Below are 22,520 nucleotides of genomic sequence, written 5' to 3' on the forward strand. Positions count from 1 at the left end.
AATAGTAGTAAAATCATGATGTTCATTTTCTGATACTATTTACATATTTTTAAAATAAAAAAGGCCTGGTGTGTTTTCTGTTTTATACTTATGTTGTGTGATTGCTGCAGAAATAAACTAGGTTGATCTGTTACAGTGGAGATAAATATTTATTGAATATCGACAGAATATTACATAAAAGACACTTTTTTTTCATGTGCTGTTTAATTAGGTGGTTACATTTAGAAAAGGTTATTGTTTCTCACGCATTGTTTACTAATATTCTTCACCACTTTGACTTACACCACCATCTCCATCTTCTATTCACTATTACGTCCCACCTCCACTTGTGAAGTTCTTTGTGTGGAGTGTGGCACTCTATGAGGCAGAAACATGGACATTACGACGAAGTGAAGAGAAATGACTAGAAGCATTTGAAATGTGAATATGAATAAGAATGGAAATGTGAAATGGACAGACAGAATAAGAAATGAAGCTGTGTTGGAAAGAGTGGGTGAGACTGATTTAGAGGAGAAAAGGGAATTGGCTGGGTCACTGGCTGAGAAGAAACTGCCTACTGAATGATGCTCTGGAAGGAATGGTGAATGGGAGAAAATTTCGTGGCAGAAGATGATGTCTGATGATAGACGACATTAAAATATATGGATGATATGCGGAGACTAAGAGGAAGGCAGAAAATAGGAAAGATTTGAAAATGTTGATTTTGCAGTGAAAGACCTGAGGGGGGGGGGCAGAAAACTGTAAATGAATGACTGAATTACGAATCAGGGAGAGTCAGTTAAGTTACAAATTGAAGTAGCGACCTACAACTTTGAATAAGGTACTAGAAGCTATCACTGCTAAATGGTAGTATTATCAATATGCCCACAAGCAAAGCAAAGAAGCAGCAGTTGCAAGATTGTAGCACCTCTGCATGAGTGTACAATTGGCAACTTGATCCGAGAATAACCATTAATTGAAATCTTGATTTGTAATTTTTTTTTTTCCATCGTGTTTCTTGTATTTTTGTAAATAGAAAAGTATTGTTCCAAGTTATCTTCAAGCATTTAAACTATTCTGTTTTATTCTGATTTTATCCCGTAATTATACTATAGTTATAGTATATTGTATCTCTTTTTAACTTTGCCTCATTATATTAATTTAATTTCATATTGTTTCATAGTGGCAGTAGTTCAAACTCTACTGATGATGATTCTTGGATGATTGGAGGGCTACTTGGATCGAGAAATACAGTTTTAAGGTTTCGATGCAGTGCTCTTTCGGATCCTCCTATGGATCCTCCTGCAAATGAGCTTCACATGACGTACAAAACAATTCAAGCAGAGACCAAACTACTATCGGCTGTTCTTCACTCCCATGGCATGAGAGAGGTAAGTATTTCATTTACCATAATATTCATTACAGTATTTAATATTAATTTTACAGCAGAACTGACAATATCATTCAGCAATAACGGAAAATTGAATCTTACAGTGCTTTGTTTGCAATCAAACCCAAGTCACATTGACAAAAGTCAGTTGCCGAGCTTTCTAAATTATGCTCTGTAAAAAAGTATAGCTTGAACATTACACCAGTAGGCCACATATTTCAGTGAATCTTCTCGTAATATTCTTTGGTATTTCATCCATTTGAATGCAACTGTCTAAATATAGATTCAGTATTCATCTGTGACTGTCGTAATTTTATTGTTTGGAGTTCCTACCAGAAAATACTCAAAAAGCTATTCTTTAAAATTGTGCTAACTTAATTGAATGCCCACAAAAAGAAACTCAGCATTTGTCACATCATACGGTATGTAGCTAACTTTTACTTGAGTTCTTTAATATACTGGAATGAATCAAATTTCTTTATGTCAAATGATGTCAACCAGAAATCAAATTGTGTTGTAGGTCTAAATCCATCGATTTTATCACTGGCTGTTATGTTAATATTTTGACCTCAAACTACTAATGATATTCAAAGCATTTGAATGTTCGAAAAATATGTCAACAGGGAAGACAAGTCTAAGAAACCAAAGATAATTGGAAAACAGGTCTGCGTATTCTGATTTCTCATCTTACAGGTACTTGTAAAATTATCATAGTTTTCGATTTCACAGGAATTTTTATTTTTTGAATGGGGTTAAGTATCGGTGGGATAATGAAGGTCGCAAACAAAAGTCTCGTCCAGAAGTAGGTCATACATTCAAAAACCACTGATCTACAGTGTTCGTTGGCAATTTATTAACGTGTTTGTTTATTGTCTCCATTTTTATGCCTGCTGATTCACCATAGATAGTGTTGGAAATATTCTATTGTGAATTTTTCCAGCAGTATATTAGAGGCTTTGAAATAAGTAAAACTTATTTTTGTTACCTCTTCTAAATCTGTGTAATGGAATCTTGACACTAGAATTTTTTGCTGCACACTGTTAGGTACCACTTAAATACAAATTTGTCTACTTTTACAATTTTCGTAACTTACTTACTTACTGGCTTTTAAGGAACCCGGAGGTTCATTGCCACCCTCACATAAGCCCGCCATTGGTCCCTATCCTGAGCAAGATTAATCCAGTCTCTACCATCATATCCTATCTCCCTCAAATCCATTTTAATATTATCTTCCCATCTACGTCTCGGCCTCCCCAAAGGTCTTTTGCCCTCCGCCTCCCAACTAACACTCTATATGCATTTCTGGATATTTGAAAAAATCGGAATTGTATTAATTCAATGCCACCAGGTTGTCTTTTCGACATTTCAGGTCTTCTCTCCTGGCATTGACTTAGTTGTAACTCACTTCTGAGGTTGGGGCGCCTGGAAGGCGGAGTTACATTACCCCGATGATATGATAGGATGATTATGATAATGTGGTGCCAGGAGAGGTCTTAAATCTAAACTTAACCTAAATTCCAGACCATGGACGAACACAGGAATAATCCCCTTTAAGGAATTTTTGGTCACTACATTCTAAATACACACGTTTGTCAAACCATCTTTTCCTTTTAAAATACCCAAAGCCTGAGTTTTTTGCATTTAATATATATAATAATAGTGGGGGTCCTACAGCCTTTGCCGTATCGCACATTTCAACTGCCACTCGTTCTTATCTTCCCAGTCTTCAGAGCCTACATCTCTGGTGTTCATAGCATCCTTAATTCCAGCTTTCCATGATGTTCTGAGCCTTTCTCTCCCTCTTCTATAAATGTTAAATGTTACGTTTTATTTAACGACGCTCGCAACTGCCGAAGTTATATCAGCGTTGCCGGTGTGCCGGAATTTTGTCCCGCAGGAGTTCTTTTACATGCCAGTAAATCTACTGACATGAACCTGTCGCATTTAAGCACACTTAAATGTCATCAACCTGGCCCGGGATCGAACCTGCCATCTCGGGCATAGAAGGTCAGCACTATACCAACTCTGCCAACCAGGCCGACCCCTCTTCTATATGGTAGTGTGATTGAAGAACTCTTTTTGGCCATCGTTCTTCCCTCATTCTCATCACATGACTGTACCATATCAACTGTTGTTGTTCACTGTGGTCAATCACTGTACTTTCTCTATTAACCAGTTGTCTTATCTTTTTGCTTCGTACGTGTTCAAACCATGAAATTCTGCATGACCGTTGCAAGTAATACATTTCAATGGCTTTAATTTTCCCTTTATCTTTTGCTGTAAATTGCCAGCATTTGCATTTTAAATTATTTAGCTATTTTCCATGCATCACATTTCTCTCATTTTGAATACTCTAACACAGGTTTTAAAAGTCAAGTCCTTTCATGACATAATGAAACACAGATTAAATGAAAATGTAGAGTGAACACAAACATCTATTGTTACGAGGGTTGGTGAGAAAATAATGCCTCTTATTTTTTTCTCTTTTAATTTACAAGAAAGTTAAATTAAATTTACATAGCATAATGGCCACAACATTAACGATTAATTTGTCACTTTTCAGTATAATCTCCGCCTTTTTCCACAGTTTTTGCCCATCTTGAAACAAGAGCATGTATTCTAGTGCGGTAAAAATCACGGCCCTTCTTCCTCAGCCATTGGTGCACGGAATTTTTCAGGGCCTCCTCATCTTCAAAGTCATGCCCACAATGAGTTTACTTTAGTGGACCAAAGAGATGGAAGTCTGATGGTACTAGGACAGGGCTGTATGGTGATTGATGCAAGACTTTCCAACCAATTTAATTTTCGCAATCTCGCCAGTGGTGTATAGACTGGTGTGTGGTCTTGCATTGCTGTGCAAAAGAAGAATATCTGCCATAGCTGTGCTTTAACCTTATTGAGGGTTTCGACATATTGGACAAAATTTATTGTGTGCCCTAAAAAATCAATCAGAATCACAGCATCTGCATCCCAAAAGACTGTCGCCATAACTTTCCCTGCAGATCGCACAGTTTAAATTTTTTCTTCTTTTGGTGAAGTTGTGTGATGCCATTCCATCGACAGACTCTTAGACTCAGGTTCAAAAAAATGAACCCAAGTCTCATCTCCAGTCACAGTTTTCGCCAAGAACTCCTCCCCATCCACGCTGAAGCGCTGCAACAAAGCTTAGGCTATTTTTTCTTGTTTCTTTATTCTGATCTGTCAACATTTTTGGTACAGCATGCACAAACTTTAGAGTAGCCCAGTTTACCAATAATGGCCATCACATTGCCTTTACCAATGGAGAGCATGTAACACAATTCTTCTGTTGTTACCTGGTGGTCTTCACAGATGATCTCGTTGACTCGCTGGATGTTGTGCAGAATCACTGCAGTCACTGGCTGGCCCTTTGATTTTCATCAGCCAAGGTGTTTTCTCTTTCACATTACCAACTTATTAAAGGAGAAAAAAATAGGAGACATTACTTTATGACTGACCCTCGTAAATGTTTCAAACTGAAGCATGTCTTCTACTTTTCCAACATCTTGATTTGCAGTTAAAATTCTTTATTTTGTATATGCAATTTGTTCCTACCCTCTAAGGGAGTGTAAATACTTAGGATAGAGTGCAGTAAACTATCTTTCACTTCAAACATTTTGTATAGGCTACTCAACTTGATATGAATTAAATTGAGACATCTTGGCAATATGAACTCATCCATAATGAGAGTTAAATTTTGCAAAGAGAGGAAAGACAAAACCCATGTTCATCTTGGAGAATATCTGCTTTAGGGAGAAGGTTTAATATAGTACTCTGTATACCTGTTCTGAAATTTATCTGTTACTAGTGGTGTGCATTTCACGAGAGAGAGTCCACATCTGTAGAGTAACGGTTAGCGTGTCTAGCCACGAAACCGGGTGGCCTGGGTTCAATTCCCGGTCGGGGCAAGTTACCTGGTTGAGATTTTCCCTCAACCCAATATGAGCAAATGCTGGGTAACTTTCGGTGCTGGACTCTGAACTCATTTCACCGGCATTATCACTTTCATCTCATTCAGACACTGAATAATCTAAGATGTTGATAAAGCGTCGTAAAATAACCTATTAAAAAAAATTCACGAGAGATGCGTCAAGAGGTTCGACTGTACATGCTCAATTAGACATTCTGGACTTATTCTGGCAGTATGGAGGAATGGCTAGAATGATGACTAACAGAGTTGAATTTAAATGGACGAGAAATGGCGAGTAAATTTCGTCTGAAGGTCTCTCATTAAGAGACAGGATTCATTTATGTGCCATAATTTTATTCTGTAAACCTTTTAACTTTATTTCTCTTCCAAAGGAAACTGTGCCAAGATATTTTATCGTAAAAAATCCATTCTTCTTGGTGAGTCTTGGATTTAATGACAAGCATGGAACAGTTCGACCATGAAGGATGGCTTAGTTAAAACTTGCAGAGATTTGTAATGGTACAGACTTTGTATGGTTGATTCACCCAAAATTTTTATTGCATCACGAAAGTTGGCTCCTAAACAATATATTGTCTTTGTCTCTAGTTTTTCCCAACAACTTTTTGAACCATTTGTGGGTGTTTAAGAAATTTGGTTGTGATAGCTTATTGTAAGTCAACAGGACGTCATTTTTTACGTGAATACATCTTTATAATCAGACTGAAACATCTTCGTTTTCTTCTTCTGATTTAAGGTTGTATTTCAACTACAGCACTTAGGCAGAAATAGGCCATTGTGCACTCATGAGCTGGAAATTAACCCAGAAGACCACAATGTGACACCAGCCATGTGATACTAGTGGGTTTAATTTCCTGAAATTCCTCAGTAGACAATATAGGTTTCCCGAGATAATGATGCCTGATTTGGCTTAGACCTGGACAATCCAGCAAAATATGAGGTGATGAATTAACCTCCATTCCACATTTCCTACAAGTTAGGTCATCACTAAGGCTCAACAGACTGACACGTGGGGTACCATGATAGAAACGGTGATGTGACATTTGCAGGATGATCCATCCCGACACTATAACTTCATGACTAATAACATGATTGAAATAAATGTGGTATCATTCGATTGGGTATATGACTACGATGTGAACATGACATTGAATTGTACTGCTCATGTGCGAGATGTGGAGGGGAACCTGTGATGACTGGCAGCTATTTTGGGTGTGGGCGAAAATTTCTATTGTGCTAGCACGCTAATTTTGGTGCCAAACAAAAGATCTTGTCTAGATCTGCCGATTTAAGCTAGATGTATTTACATAAAACCCACAGTCATGTCCCCAACACTGCCACACCCTGAGTTTTCAAAGTCGTCATTCTTTTTTTTTTCCTCTCATTCTTCTTTTCCTGGGAGACCAAGTTCGTCTTGAGCACTTACATCTATTAATTTGGTCCATTGTTCATCTCGTTTACAGGGATTAAATATTGGTCCCTTTCACAGAGATTAAATAGGCAACCCAGAACTTATTTAAGGTGGCTGGTTAAAATTATGTAATTATTGTTACCGGAAGAGAGTTTAGCATTACAACATAATCGTGTTTCATAAAATTCAAATTTTCCTTTTCCACCATCTTGTTTGATGTCTGCCACGATCTCATTACTTTAGGTTTATAATTTATAATAATTTTTTGTATATGATCAACATTCATTCTGGCAGTGTGTTGAAGCCATTGCACTGCTATTTCCGAATTACTTTTACTACTTGTTTGTTTAACTTTTAATTTAGGTTATATGTAGGCCTATTGCATTTTTGATTATCTAATTGTGGAAGAGAATAAGTTAATGATTATATCCAGTGTTGAAAAACAACTAAAATGAAAATTCTAATGAAAAATTAAATCAAACAAAAATAAAAATTAATCAATTCTACAGTCCTTCATAACATAATTTCGTATGTCATCTTCTCACCGTCGACATCAGGTCAGTCATCTGTCCGAGAATTTTTTTATTTTTTATTTTTTTTATTGTCGTGATGTTGATTTGTACGTAAGTTTCAGCCTTATATATAAATAAGGCTTTTACTTTAAAGTAATATAAGAAGATATTAAAATGATTTTTCGTTCCAACTTAGTTATCCTTTTCTTGAAGGCATTTAATTAATCAAATTTTGCTTCAGGTTGCCAGAGCTCGAATGAGAGGGTTAGGATGCTACAGCAACTTTCGAGAAAAGTTATTTGAAATTCTTTTGATGAAATCATAAAATGATTCAATCTCTAACATCTCTTGGAGCTGTGCATTTGATGTGGTATAGTCAGTACCAGTGACTTTTAAGCAGACTGATCATTGGATTGCATGTAGTCTTCTGATGATTCTTGGATGGGCGGAATTCCAAACTTCACAACCATATGTCATCACTGGTCTTATGACCGATGTATAAAGCCTTACTTTGAGGGGAAGGTTAAGATACGGAGATCTAATCAGTGGGTATAAGTGAATAAATCTGGCCAGAGCTTTGTTTCTTGCATATTCTACATGTTCACTGTAGCGCAGACGTTTGTCGAGAATCACTCCTAGATATTTAACTTCATTCTTGTAGTCAATGTTTTCTGAGAAGAGACGAAGGCAATCTGGTTTTTTAGGTTTCCTATGGTAGCTTGTGTTTTTTTCAATATTTACTTTTACTCTCCAATTTGTAAGCCACGTTTCTAGAGCATTGAGTTGTGTTTGTAACTTGATGTGGGCATTGTTGATGTTGAAGTCACTTGTGTAATACACAGTATCGTCTGCATATAATCCTAATTTACAATTAGCAGAGCGTGGCATGTCATGAACATAGACAGAATAGAGATGTGGTGCAATTATGGAACCTTGTGGAACTCCTGAGTGAACATTTTGAACTGCTGAAAGTTCATTTTCCATTTTAACTTGAAAGGTTCGATCTGAAAGAAAACTGTGAATTATATGTACAAGTCCGTCGTCTATGGTGAGTACTTGTAGTTTATGGAGAAGACCAGAGTGCCAGACTGTATCAAAAGCTTGAGCGATGTCGAGAAAAACTGTCATTGTATGCTGATCTGTGTGAAAATGATCTTTGATGTGAGTAGTGATTCTTTTTAACTGATGAGCTGTGGAGTGATGTTTCTTAAAACCGAACTGTTGGTGATGAGTTCTTGATGGTGTCTGAAGAAGAGGAAGTAGACGTCTTGCAATGATTTTTTCTAAAATTTTTCTGGGAATACTTAGCAGACTAATAGGCCGTCTGTTATTAGGAACTGTTGGGTTCTTTTTCGGTTTAGGAAATGTAACAATATGAGCATGTTTCCAGGATCTAGGGAAATATTTATGTTGCAAGCATGCATTATAAATTTTTGTAAGATGTGTAAGGGCCAATTGCGGAAGGTGAGTTAACATTTCAGTTGTGATTTTATCTGGTCCAGGTGATTTCTTTTGTTTACTTTCGAAGATTATAGTTTTTACTTCTGTGGACGAAGTTTGAGCTATATCATGTTTGACGGGAAGACTTAGCAAATTTTGTATTTGAGATTCTATATTATGGACGAATTGTATATTTATTGGAGTGTTGTTTGGCCAGAATCTCTGTTCTAAGGAAGTTGCAATGACATTTGCTTTATCAATTGGTTTGTAATATCTCACTCCATTGTTGTCAACTATTGCTGTATTTGAAATTTTCTTTGATGTGCCTTGTAGTTTCTTACTTAAGGACCAAAATTGTTCTGGTTTTTCTGTAATCTTTTCAACTGCAGATTCAAACTCTTGTATTCGGTGAGATTTTATTTTTCTTTGGAGAGCTTTGTTAAGTCGATTATAGCATCGTTTAGCTTGTGGGTTACCAGTTTCATGCCAATTCTTTCTTGCTTTATGTTTTGCTTTGATAAGGAAGAGAAGTTCATTATTTTCTTGCAAGTCGAGGTCATGATCTTCTATGCAACTGGAAGAATTTCTATAAGCGTCATGGATAGTATCAGTAAGGATCTGTATACCGGATTCTATATCGTCTTTAGTGACTAAATTTGGATTTCCTGGGAGAGTTTGTGTTAAGGTATTTTCAAACAAGTTCCAATCAGTATAATACTTCTTACGTGGTTTTTGACAAGAAAAAGAATTAGCTGTATTAATAAGTATAAGAACAGGTAGGTGATCTGAATTAAGAGTGTTTAGTGGTTCAGTGATGGGGGGGGGGGGCATCCCATATGTTTTGAGAAGAAATATATCTAGGACATCAGGTAGTTTATCTTTTTGATATGGGTAATAAGTTGGAAATATTGGGGCGAGAATGTAGTAATTGTGTTCTTCTGCATGTTTGAGGAGCACGCGTCCTTTTGGATTTATTAATCTTGAGTGCCAGGATGTATGTTTGGCATTTAGATCACCACCAATGATAAATCTGGGGTGTGGACTGATGATTTTATCAAGTTCATTTGGAGAGAGATTTGAATTAGGAGGAATATATAGGGATGCAATCATTACTTCTTTTTTATCGAGAAGGAGTGTTATAGCTGTGATTTCAGCACACGTTAAGCCAATTATTTGGTCTGGAGCATAGGATATATTTCGCTTGATGATTATAGCAGTACCTCCTCCACGTCTGTAAGGCCTGTCAGAGTGAATGATATCGTAGTTATGTAATGTGAAACGATCAGTGGGTTCCAAATGGGTTTCTGTGATGAGAGCAATGTCGATACTGTGTTCAAGTAAGAGATATTGAAGTTTAATGTCATTAGCATTGAAATTAATTATACGAAGGTTTTTAATTTGTGTTGGTTTAAGGAACATTTGTTTCTGGAGTCAGTATTGTTGTAATTGCTTCAAATATTATGAATAGTTTAGAGAATGTATCTGATGCCTGTTGCAATTTTAATGTAGTTTGTTTAATTTGATTAATAATCTTGGTAAAGCCTATGCTTTGAAGAATAGTACAGAGTTCTTTAATATCCCCCATGAGTGTGTTTGTAGTAGTCTCTGTGTTGGAATTCGTTTTCGTCCAAGCTGGATTAGATGTAACTTTTGGCAAGCTTGGGAAATCATGTTGATTAAAAGTATAACCTATTTCTCTATTTCTTAGTCTCTGTTCTTTCAGAACTTGTTTTTGTTGCAGTACATTTCGATGTTGAAGAACTATGCTACATTGTCGGTAATTAGCAGTGTGTGATTCACCGCAATTTGCGCAAGTAGGTGCGACTGATGGTCCTTTCACTGGACAGTCTTCAAGTCTATGATTGTTACCACATTTTACACATTTAGTAGGTAGGCGATAGCCTGAAGACGTATGGCCATAGAGCTGGCAATTGTAGCATTGATATGTTTTTGATTTTGGGTTGTAAGTTTCAATTAATATTGATTGGTGACATATATATTTAAGATCATAAACTGTTCGCCCAACTTCATTATTTTTTAAGGACACAACCCATACTGGTAAGTTAAATTTTTCAACAATACCTGTTGTCTGTCGAGTAGTAGTGAGCTGTCGAACACCGATAACGGGAAAATCTAACATTAGTAACTCTTCTTGTATTTGTTGAGCAGTTACTTGTACTGGAAGTTTCTTGATCACGACTTGTAGTGGCTTGTGTGATTTAGGAGTAAACGTATAAAATCCAATATGCTTATCTTGAAATAAATTTTTAAGCTTCTTAAAAGCTTCTTCTGATGAAACATGAAACTTTGTTCCTTGTGATTGATTGTATATTATTCTTATAGGAAAGCCTAACTCTTTCTCCAGGTCCCGCTGGTACTGAAAATAGTTAGGACATTTAGGAAGTATAGGAACAATGATTGGCGGAAATCTAGCAGTTGTTACTTTAGGAGTAGTATCTAGCACCTCTTTTTGAGATTCATCATTTCCACAAGGATCGTGCGAGAATACATAGTTATTTTCCATATTTTCTACAGTATCACCATTTAGCTGGGAAAGTGGGTCAAAATAATTATTTGTAGGAATCGAAATGAGTTCTTTTGAATATGAAGATTGTAGTGTCTTGAGTTTATCATCTTGATTCATACCTGATGTTCCTGAAGTTGGTGGTGCAGGTTGTGGTGTTGATGTAACCGAATGTGAAGTATTTTGAAATATTGGTAAGTTACGTACTTCAAGTGATCTGTTTGGATTGATTAATTCTTTCTTAGCTGAAGACTTTTTTGATTGCTTGACTTTATGTAACATACCTTTTTTTAAGGTGTACGTTTTCGTTCGTGGGCCTCTGTGAAGAGTTAATTCTGAAGTATCTTCTTCAATTGGAGTCTGATAGTTTATTTCTTGTGGATAATTATTTGTTTCCTCCATAAGGATTTCTTGATTGGTGAGGCAATTGTTAGGAATCAGTGTCTTTTATCACAAGATTTATAAAACAATAAACGGAAGAAGAAACGGTATATATAACTTAATTAATATGTTATTTAACACACTAAACACTAAATAATCACTCAACACAAGATGCGTAACACAACACAAATAATAATTATTCAGTATATAAATTTCGCCTGTCCGAGAGTATCACAGCTGGCTGTGTGTGCTCCCTCTATTGAGAGGAAACAGCATTAAGGGCAACAGTTGAAAAGTGAAAATGCCTAACAAAAAAAAAAAAAAAAACAAACAAACATGCTAAAAATGTGTGGAAAAAAAAATTAGGTCAGTACCTCCTAAAAACAGACGTGGTCAAATTATGTTGTAGTAAACATTAAATTGCATATTTCTTGTATTAAACTAGCATACACATCATGTTGTAATGTAATCTTTCATAAAAAATATGACGAGTCAACAGGAATGCTTCCTGCTGTGCTTTTGCAAGACACTCATCTCTTGTGTTCCATGTTTCGTTCTCTTTTTGATATTTGCAAAATTCTCTATGTCCCTTCAGTAGGACAGTGAGTTTTGAAGTTAGACAAGTGCCAATAGGCTTGGAGCTGACATAGATATTGCATCATTCTCAATACACTTCGCAAACACATGAGATCATATTGTGTACCTCTAGCTTTTCTCCCTTCCAACTTTCCATTTTGTTATTATCATTGTCGACCTTGAGGGCAGGGAACTACAGTTAGTAATATATGCATCGGGATATTTTGTCTCTTAGCTTAGCCCTATTGTTAACTATTGACTCTTTGTGTTTATTATGAGATCTCTTAAGTCCACAGTAAATAATTCCATAACAGTGTTAAAGATTCCATGGAATATGAATTGAAGAACAAGTGGTAGTGTTTCTAGCTACAAAACATGGGACTTGGAGCATTTGTCTTGTATTACTTCCTGTATCATCTTAGTGACCTTGTATTATGTTGACCATATGGCGAGTCTCATTACTTGTGTCTAGTGTTAACTGTAGATGACAGTGCGTTTATATATAATAGTGTTTATTTAGTTGTGTCCTTAGTAGAATACAATCTTAAATGTGGCTCCATTTTCGTATTACGTATATTACAGTTTTTTTTTTTTGCTAGTGCCATGCACATTGACATGTAGCCATTTGCGCCTCTGTGTTTTTTTCTCCCGATTATGATGAAGGAAAAGGAGCATCTTCTGCAGACTTCTGGAAAAAGAAGACTAGTAAAGTGCTGTATGTGGAATGTGGCACTGTATAGAGCAGAAACCTGGATATTACAACGAAGAGAAGGGAAATGTCTGGAACCATTTGAAATGTGTATTTGGAGAAGAATGGAGCATGCGAAATGGACAGACAGAATAAGAAATGAAGCCATGCTAGAAAGAGTGGATGAAGAAAGAATAATGAGGAGACTAAGAGGAAGGCAAAAAATAGGAAAGATTGGAGAATGCTGGGTTTGCAGTGAAAGACGTGCCTTGGGGCAAAAAAATTATAAATTAATGATGAAGAATCCTGTGCTGAGGTTGGGGCACCCATTAGGTCGTATGATAAGATGACATATTATGAGTAGGGGGCGGATGTTGATGAAAAGTCATCTTCTTATTTCTCACATTAGGACGATGCCTATTAGTATAGAAATCCTTTCTATGTAAATATCAACGTAAAAACATAACTTCTTATATTGCATTTTTTGACGTTTTTGAACTAATAGGTCATTTTTATATTTTTTTCGACATTTTTAATACTTTGAAGAACTTTTAGATCATTTGGAATGCATTTACTTTCATCTTTACTGATAGGTGTGTTAAATCATTTTTTAAGCAAATAGGTCAGTAGTAATTACCTACTGAATAAGTGAATAACAGTGAAGTTTGAGTTTTATAGTTTGAAACAGACTCTAAAGTCCATCCCTCATTCCACTAAAGGCTTCACTTCACACAACGGAAGTAATATAAAATGTTTGACAACAGCTTAGTTTAAGTGAGGGCTTTGACTGATACTGTTCTTTTGTCGGTACGAGGGTGTCTTTAGAATTTAAGTTTGGAAGGGGGAACATTTTCTCCATGTCCTGGACAGGACGTGATTTGGAAGGGATATCTACTGTAGTAGACAGTATTTTTAACACAAAGATTGCAAGAATGCAGGCTGCACTCACAATTTGTTTTGTCATTCACACACCCTCATCTGGAAGATCTGGTAACAAAAGTGAAGCACGGGAGGAGGAGACAGAGAATGAAGGCACTGACATGAACCACCCCTGATTAAAACACATTGTAAATCCTCATTAAAATCTTTAGTTATCTCTTAAAACTTTCATTTTGTTGCATGTTCTTTTCCTTTATCTTAACTAAATTCCAGGAAGTTGCCTCCTCTCTCCGAGATTTGCAGGGCAGTCATTGAAACAACGTGACTAATTTTTAAGAAGTTCTGGTGAGACTATGGTGAAAAATATTTAAATGTCATTTTCTTTTAATTTTATGTCATTTTTCCATTAGTTTAAGGGCATTTTAATGATCATTTTAAGTAGATTTTTAGGTCATCAACATCCGCCCCCTAATTATGAGTATGGAAATAGGCAAGATAAAACAAGACTGTGCATATATCTCTTAAGGTATGTGTTTTAGGATCCATATTCATTAGACTTTTTTCTTGTTTTATGAATACAGAGGTGTCAACCTTTAAAGTGGGTGTTAATAATTCCATAGTGCACATGTGCATCCTCTCCTTCCCCCTGATTCTGGCAATCAGATGTAAGGGATATTATATATAATTACACTTTACCTGTTACTTCTGCGATAAAAAATACTTTGTGGCATGTTTTTCATCTGTTAGCTGCTTTTCTGCAAATTTTTTCTTGGAGCATACTTCTTATGTCATCTTGATCTTCTGGATCAGAAATGATTCCAGCATTGATGTGCTTAATATAGGCCTTAATTGTCCGATTTTTTTTCCTCACAACACCGAAGACATTTTTGGTAGGAGAGTTACTATGTGAGGTACACTTAATACTGCAAACATTACTTAAGCAGTTTGATTTCTGAAATCTGCAGTTTGGTCCTATTTACATCTGTTCTAAATCCAAATACTGCATTCAGGAAAAATGTTGCATTGATAAGCTGCAAATTCCTCTTAAAGACTATGGTCACCTTCATCAATCAAATTTGAGAATCTCTGAATAAAATACAACTTCTGCATGCTTAAGAAATTTAATCTCAATTGGAAATTTCATTCTCCTTTTTGTTGCGATAATTTTGATACTTTGTAATAATTCCTCTGTGAAAACTAATAATAAATAATAATCCATGGCGCTACAGCCCGTGAAGGGCCTAGACCAACCAGCCGGCTGCTGGCTTCACGCCCACATGCTGAAGCAGAGGTATCGTGTGGTTAGCACGATGATCCCCCCAGCCATTATAGCTGGTATTCGCAATTGGATTTTGCTACCTATTGTAGCTTCCCAAGTGCATCACGATGCTGGGTGGGCACCAGTCCCATACACTGGCCGAAATTTCATGAGAAAATTTCTTCCCTCATGAGGACTCGAACCAGCGCGCATTCCGTAATGCGAGTCCTAGGCGGGATGCCTTAGACTGCGATGCCACGGCGCGGGCCTCTGTGAAAACTATCTCCTCTTAAAATATTAAACCTCCTTTTAAAACACTCTGTATATGATTGTATCTAATATTTAAAAGTCTGCTAATAGTAGTAGTTCACGCAATTTCTTCTACACTGACATCTGCCTGACTTTTCTCTTGCATTCTAAAGACTCGTGAAGAACAAGTGTGTCGTTTCTTGCAAAGGAGAAGAAAATTGACGAGGTGTGTGAGAAAGGATAGAAAAGAAAAAGACAAGTTAAATTGAAGATCCGCTTTATAAACAAAACATAAATTTAAACAGAAACAAACAAAATATAACAAATACAATGCAGTACACAAAACATTGTTGTAATGCAACTTTTCTCTGTCAAACCATGTGGCAGAATCTTGATATAATCCTATGACACTGTTGCTTAAGCAAATGAAATCCTATGACACTGTTGCTTAAATAAATGATGTAGCATCAGTTTGAAATCATTCACCACCAGATGAATAAATTAATTGAAATAATTTTGAAAATAATAGATATGGTGATGGGATGATGATGATGATGATGATAATGCAGCATGGTATGGATGTTATGCACTGATTCGACTCAAAAGTCATTAATGAAAATAATTGACAGTAATGATAAACACGTAACACAATCATAATTCCATGTGAAACAACTGACAATTAGAAAACAAATCCTTTTACACTGTCATACAAAACATTGTGATGGTACAGTAATTCTGGGGAATGAAGGAAAAAGGAGAGGATTAAATAGTAATTTCCGTATTTTCTTCCAGCTATTGACTAGTAATAATTAAATGGGTAGTTGAAAGTAATTATATGGCAAAATTATTATATTAAAAGGAACTAATCCCAACAAATATTGCTACTGAATAAGTTGTTTTTCTTCCAAATAAATGGGTTTTAACATATATTTCAATTCAGATTTTGTTAATGGCCCAGTTCTTTTTTGCATTTTCATGCCAATCATAAAACAGTCTAGAATCTAATTAATTGCATATTGGTTGCCTTAAAATTAACGAAGATAATTTATTGTTTAAAAGACACCACGTGCATTTCATAAAATGTAGGCTGATTTTAAACAAATACAGTAGTTGAAATCTGAATATCAGTACAATTCTTTTTTATGCAAATTAAAAAAAAAAATTCCTTTATAATAGAAAACTTAAGACTTAGAATGATGAAGTCCAAAAATTCTAAAGTGCATTGTTTATTGCATGCACCAGAGTTGCACTAAACTGAAGTATTTTAATAAACATATATAACAAATATAATGGCGAGATATATTATGTATTAATTTACAATATGTACACTTTTCTTTATTTTATACATATATGTACCTGGAAAAAATGGAACGTAAAGTTTGTGTGTAGTTAATTCTGCCTGTAGGAAATCAAGATTAACTTTAAAGTATTAAAAAAGATAATTTGGTCTTTACATATTAATTAACATTCGTTTCTAAGCTAAAAGGATTGTCAATGCAGAGAAATTTGTTTGAATATTTATTATGGTGAGTAGGAACTAATGTACTTCTTTGAATGAAAGTATGACATAATTTCCAATATGATGAGTATAGAAGCACCTATCTCAGTAGGGGAAAAGCATTTCCTCAATACCCATGGTGTTAATTTTAAGAGTAACAGATAACTTATCTGCTGACAATCTCTTCCCTGATATACTGTAACGAAAACACACACATGGAAAATATACATAGTTATGAACACAGTATGTTTAAAGAACTACATAGTATTTTAAAAGTTAAAAAAACAACGACCTTACTGTTCCCCTCCTCCCCCCCCCTCTCTCTGCTGGCACTCCTGAATGAGAATGTGTAACAACATAATTATACTCTTTCAATGAAAGATAATATAAATGAAAGATTAAACTGTGTGTCATGAACTTTAACCAGGAAACAGGGTTTCATAGACCTCTTGAAGCTGTATATAGGGCACATGTATAAAAAAAATATTTTTTTATTTTATTTAGGTATGTGCAGATGTAATCATGCCTGTCCTACAGCTGTCTACAATAGACAATATAATACAGATCGCAATATAGGTGGGATAAGGGAAGCCTGAGACAGAAATCTGAGGAAGAATAAGATTGTCACTTTTGTAATATCAGCAAGCAATTTTTTGAACAAAGGAATTTCTTTATTGTCTGTTTAACATAAACGAGTTTGCAAACTTAAAACAATGCAGAATTTACTTCAAGCTTTAGGTATACGATTTGTAAATGCATGGTTGATTTTGTAACATTTCTTCATGTGTATTTAAACTGATTGTGGCACCTGTTAGCAATCACAATCTCAAATAACTTACAGCAACCAAAATAAATTAAGATAACTCTGACAGTGCAATTTATACAATTATCTCACTACATTAATGGCACATTTCTTAGAAATAACAACTTAATTTAAGTAATGCTCTGATACATTTAAGAGCTGGTCTTTTATGTCTGCACATGAAAACCTGGCGTCACGAGATAGGAAAACAATGTGAACAAAACCAGTGCGAGCCTGTATTGATCTCTAAGTTGAGATTATTGTCGAGTATCGTGCTGCGGATCCATCGTAGTCCTTCACAGTCGAGCCCCCAGTTGCTGAGATTGCCTGTTCTCACAAGCTTCTCGCAAGAAGCCAACAGTGTGACCACCGCAGGTGCAGTTATGTGCGCGGCCTCGTACATATAGAAGCACTCAAGGTGCTGCGAGAGATGGCACTGACTAGGAGCTGCAAGACCCATCAGGTGGTCGTCAGTTAGGTCTGGACAGCTGTAGAAGTGGGCCACTTCTAAAACTGGGGCACGCCGCAGCAGTTGTGTGAGTGCACGTGCTGCCACCACACGCCCCAGCTGCACCCTGCGTAGCCTCACCAGAGTGGGAGCGTCGCTCTCGGATTCCCTGTTCCAGTCTATATCTGCTCCATCCTCTGCCAGTGTGTCCAGGTTGGGACAAGATGTGAGAATACGACCAAGGTCGAGTGATGCAAACAACTCACCTGGCAGGAAGCGTAATGCTAAGTCTTGCAGGCGAAGACCCTGTGGTGTGGCCAGGAACGAATATAATCCTGCGATCCAGCCGGCATCTGAAGGGATGCCTAACAAGTGCAGTGTTGTGAGTGTGGATGGGAAGATACGCAGTGCAGATGGCGGGTGATGTGGCTCTGAGATGGTAAGTTTGCGTAGTGCAGGACATGACAGACACAACAGTTCGAGGCGCCTTAGTGTTGTACGCTGGCAGCGTGCGGACACCAGCCCAAAGCTGGGTGGTGCAGGTGAACCACTTCCTGTTGATGCCGTCCATGCTCGGTCCAAGATCTCCAGTGCTCTGCCCATGTGTCCGTAGTCGCCCAAAGATTGAATCTGCGGGACATGGTGTAATGCGAGTAGAACCCCAGCAGTTGTGACACCCGTATTGGCAACATTGAGCACTTTGAGTGTGTCACACAGAGAATTGCGGCGCTCACAGTACTCTAGCAGGAATGACCTGTCCCTCACTTTATTCTCACCATCGCGGTTAAGCTTAAGTCTCGGAAATAGTCTGAGCAGGATCCTGAGTCGCCCCCAGCCTCTTCCTCCACCACTCGCACATTGCCCCATATCTGGCTCATCGCACGATGGAGCTGCTTTATCACGCAACTCCACCTGCAGGAAAAGGTGTCGTAGGCCTGCATCAGTGACTTGCCGGGAATGTGACACGTCGAGCACTGCAAGGTTGGGACATGCTGACCCGATGACTTGCAGTACAGCATCGCCTGCGATGTTGCGCAGTATGAGGTGCCGCAGAGCAGGGGCCGACACCAGCGCATCGTGCAGCAGGCTACGGTCCAGGCGCAGCAACGCCGACCGTGCGAGTTCCAGACTCTCGAGTCCACGGCCCTCCGACGCCAACAACCGAAGCAGAGCTGCCTGATGACTGCAGCCATAGTAGCAACATAGCTCGACGCGCAGATGACGCACGTCAGGCGCCAGCAGCAACGCCAATAGGTACAGTGGCGCAGGACCCGCCCCTCCTGCACTACCGTCAGGGGCTGGTGCGGACAGGAGTCGTGACACCTCTTCAATCAGCTGTGTCCGTATTGAGCCTGGCAGAGATAGCAGTAGATTGGGACGAAACCTGCGTCGAGCTAGTGTCAAGGCATGTGCAGCTGACGAATCCTGCGCTATAAGCTGGAGTAGACGACAGGTTGACACTAGATTTGTTGCAACTTGAGTATGACACAGTGAGAGCAAGGTCACTGGCTGGTGGTGTTGGGGCATTATAAGATCTAATGCTCTTCGTCAAATTCCAGATCTTCAGGAATTCTTAAATCTGACAAAAAGGTGCACATAACGCATACATCGTTTCACCAGAAGTGCACTTCCATCAAGGAACAGAAAATGGGTACCGTAACAATAAAGCCAAGAAGAGAAGAGCTACCGATTTAGTTGCAAAGTGTGGGCAATACAAACCAATCACACTTTCATGAACTTAAAGTGACTGGGGACGTTTCTAAAATACGTTGCAGGAATAATTCCGAAATAGCCTTTATACTACCCACTGGGTAAATTAAGTGAACTGTTTCGTAGCATAATTATGCTTGTGACAATTTAAAATCATCTTAAAATACTTACGATATATTATTTAAACACCCAGAAATCAATAGCTCGAATCATGACCACATTGTATACCAGATTTCTCTGTTCAAGTTCACGATTATAACGTCTCTTAGCAAACACACTCCTAAAATACATATTGATTTTTAGTTTTGCAAGTTAAATTCCAAATGAGGTCGAAACGAATGTCTGATCGGTGGTGGAACAGCATCGCGCAGGGAAGAAATTGTTTACGTTGAGATCAATGATACGTCAACACTTGCCATTATAATATGCACTCGACTTTGTAGAATTATATATACATTTATTTATGCTTGCGTGCTTTATTTTTACACGAAGAGCTTCCATGTATTTTACATTAAAATGTTTTTCTGCTCAAGCGGCTAGGACTTTCAGTCTCTTTCAGTCTAGCCAACCGAGTCAACCCCATTCTCGTCACGTCCTATTTTCTTTCAATATACGCATGCGCATCGTATCGGACGGATCTCCCCTCTCTGTTGTAGCTTTCGATATCTTGCTTTGCAGAGAGTACAGTTTGAGTAGATTTGCTAAGGAATGTTGGCAACGCATAATACGTAGGGTTGGCACTGCTGTTGGTCTCGTTCTATATTTCTTGTTATCCGTGAATCTACGCAAAGAAGGTTGTGGTTGTAATGGTTACATTGTGAATAATATTGCACGGAATGATTACTCTTCCACGCGCAAAATTTAAACTACTGTACTCTTGAAGGAAAAAATCCACGAAAACCTAAAACGAAAATAAATATGACTCAGAATGATCAAATTCTATATAAAGATTTCCTCTGCTCATTACTGTGTATTAAAATAAATTATGACGACAACGATATCGACTAAAATTTTATCTTGCAATTCTAGAAAATGAGACTTGATCGTATTGAAATACAAAATAAAAATGAACGACAATAAAATAAAAGGATAACTTTCAGAACACAGATTCCTTCCTTTCCCTCTTAAGCCTACTTCAAAATTCCAATCTTGTGCACACAAAAATAAATTATTGGTACAGAAAAGTGCCTTTTCGTAAGCATGATGATGCGCATTTGACAAACGCAGACAAATCTGCCCTTTTTAGTATTTTGAGATATAATTGTCAGTGAGGAATCCGTACATTGAAATTTTCTCAAATAAAAATAATTCTGATCAATGTCAGGGCCCTTAACTTGTTATTATTCGCCAAAATTATTTCTACTAAAGGCGAAGACAGTACCAGTACAGACTTCATAAGACTGACATCATATGATTATTATAAACATCTACGTAATAAGATTACAAAAGCTATTAGAAACGCTAAACTCAGACATTTTCACGACATATTACATCAAGGTGCTGACTCTTCCAAACTGTGGAGAAACTTTCGTATTATAGGACTAGGAAATTCCAGACCTCAAAGTGACAACATTACAATTCCGCTTGAAACTCTAAATGATCATTTCATAACATCACAGTCATTGACCCTCGACCAAACTGAGAAACAGATAACAATAGTTGACGTGCTAAGGACTCCACCTTCGACGACAGACAAGTTCTATTTTTCTTACATGGCAGAAAATGAAGTACAAACAACAATGAAACGCATAACAACGAAAGCTGAAGGAGTAGACTGTATAAGTATTACCTTACTGCTTAAAATATTGGACATAATTATATCGACGCTCACTCATACTGTATATTTAATGCTTCTCTTATTACTTCATCCTATCCAACCCTCTGGAAAAGAGCCCTTATCCGCCCACTTCCCAAAATTAAAAACCCTTCATGTCCAAATGACTATAGACCCATCAGTATCCTACCTGCTCTATCAAAAGTTCTGGAACGTATTGTACATAAACAACTGACGAACTACTTGACCGAACATTCCTTACTTGACGATTATCAGTCAGGATTCAGAACTGGACAGAGCACGACTACAGCACTTGTAAAGGTCAATGAGGATGTATGCCAAGCCTCCGATGAACGAAATTTGACATTGTTGGTACTTCTTGACTTTAGTAAAGCATTTGACACAAAACTTCTCCCATATAAACTTAGATAACTTAATCTTTCTGACACTGCTGTCAATTGGTTTGACTCTTATCTTCGCGACGCCAACAGTGTGTTATAGCAGGTATTTTCTCCTCGGAATGTCGTGTCGTGAAGTCCGGAATACCACAATGCTCAGTACTTGGACCTCTTTTGTTTATGATATAATATGTTAATGACTTGAGTAAAATGATGAAACATTATAGACATCATATGTACGCCGACGATTTACAAATATACAACCATTTTCATCCTGATGAAATGATAGACGCGATAAAAAGACTTAATGAAGACTTGAACTCAATTTCGATGTGGGCTTATAAATTTGGATTGTCGCGGAACCCAGAGAAATCTCAGGCAAAAGTGATGGTTCATCATCGTCTTCTTAGTACTGTAGACTGCAGAAATTTGCCTAGCATCATACTTAGTTGTACAATTATTGAATACAGCAAAACGGTAAAAAAATCTTGGAATCTTTATGGATAATGATCTTAACTGGAACACCCAAGTTACCCATACATGCAAGGAAATATTGTCGCTATACTACTCTCTGAAGCATGTAAAACACTTTCTACCACTTACATTAAGAAAGAATCTTACACAGACACTCGTGGTGCCCCGTCTTGATTAATGTGA

General features: G+C 37.2%; 1 protein-coding gene across 1 annotated transcript in view; it reads left to right on the forward strand.

The window, feature by feature from the left end:
• Window positions 1-22,520, forward strand: part of TTLL5 (Tubulin tyrosine ligase-like 5) — a 79,306-nt gene that overhangs the window by 6,134 nt on the left and 50,652 nt on the right. The window contains exon 3 of the mRNA XM_069832963.1: window positions 1,163-1,370. Within this exon, the coding sequence (XP_069689064.1) occupies window positions 1,163-1,370 (208 nt within the window). The remainder of the gene's footprint in view (window positions 1-1,162; window positions 1,371-22,520) is intronic.

Source organism: Periplaneta americana, chromosome 8 (assembly GCF_040183065.1).
Source record: "Periplaneta americana isolate PAMFEO1 chromosome 8, P.americana_PAMFEO1_priV1, whole genome shotgun sequence".
NCBI classification, from domain to species: domain Eukaryota; kingdom Metazoa; phylum Arthropoda; class Insecta; order Blattodea; family Blattidae; genus Periplaneta; species Periplaneta americana.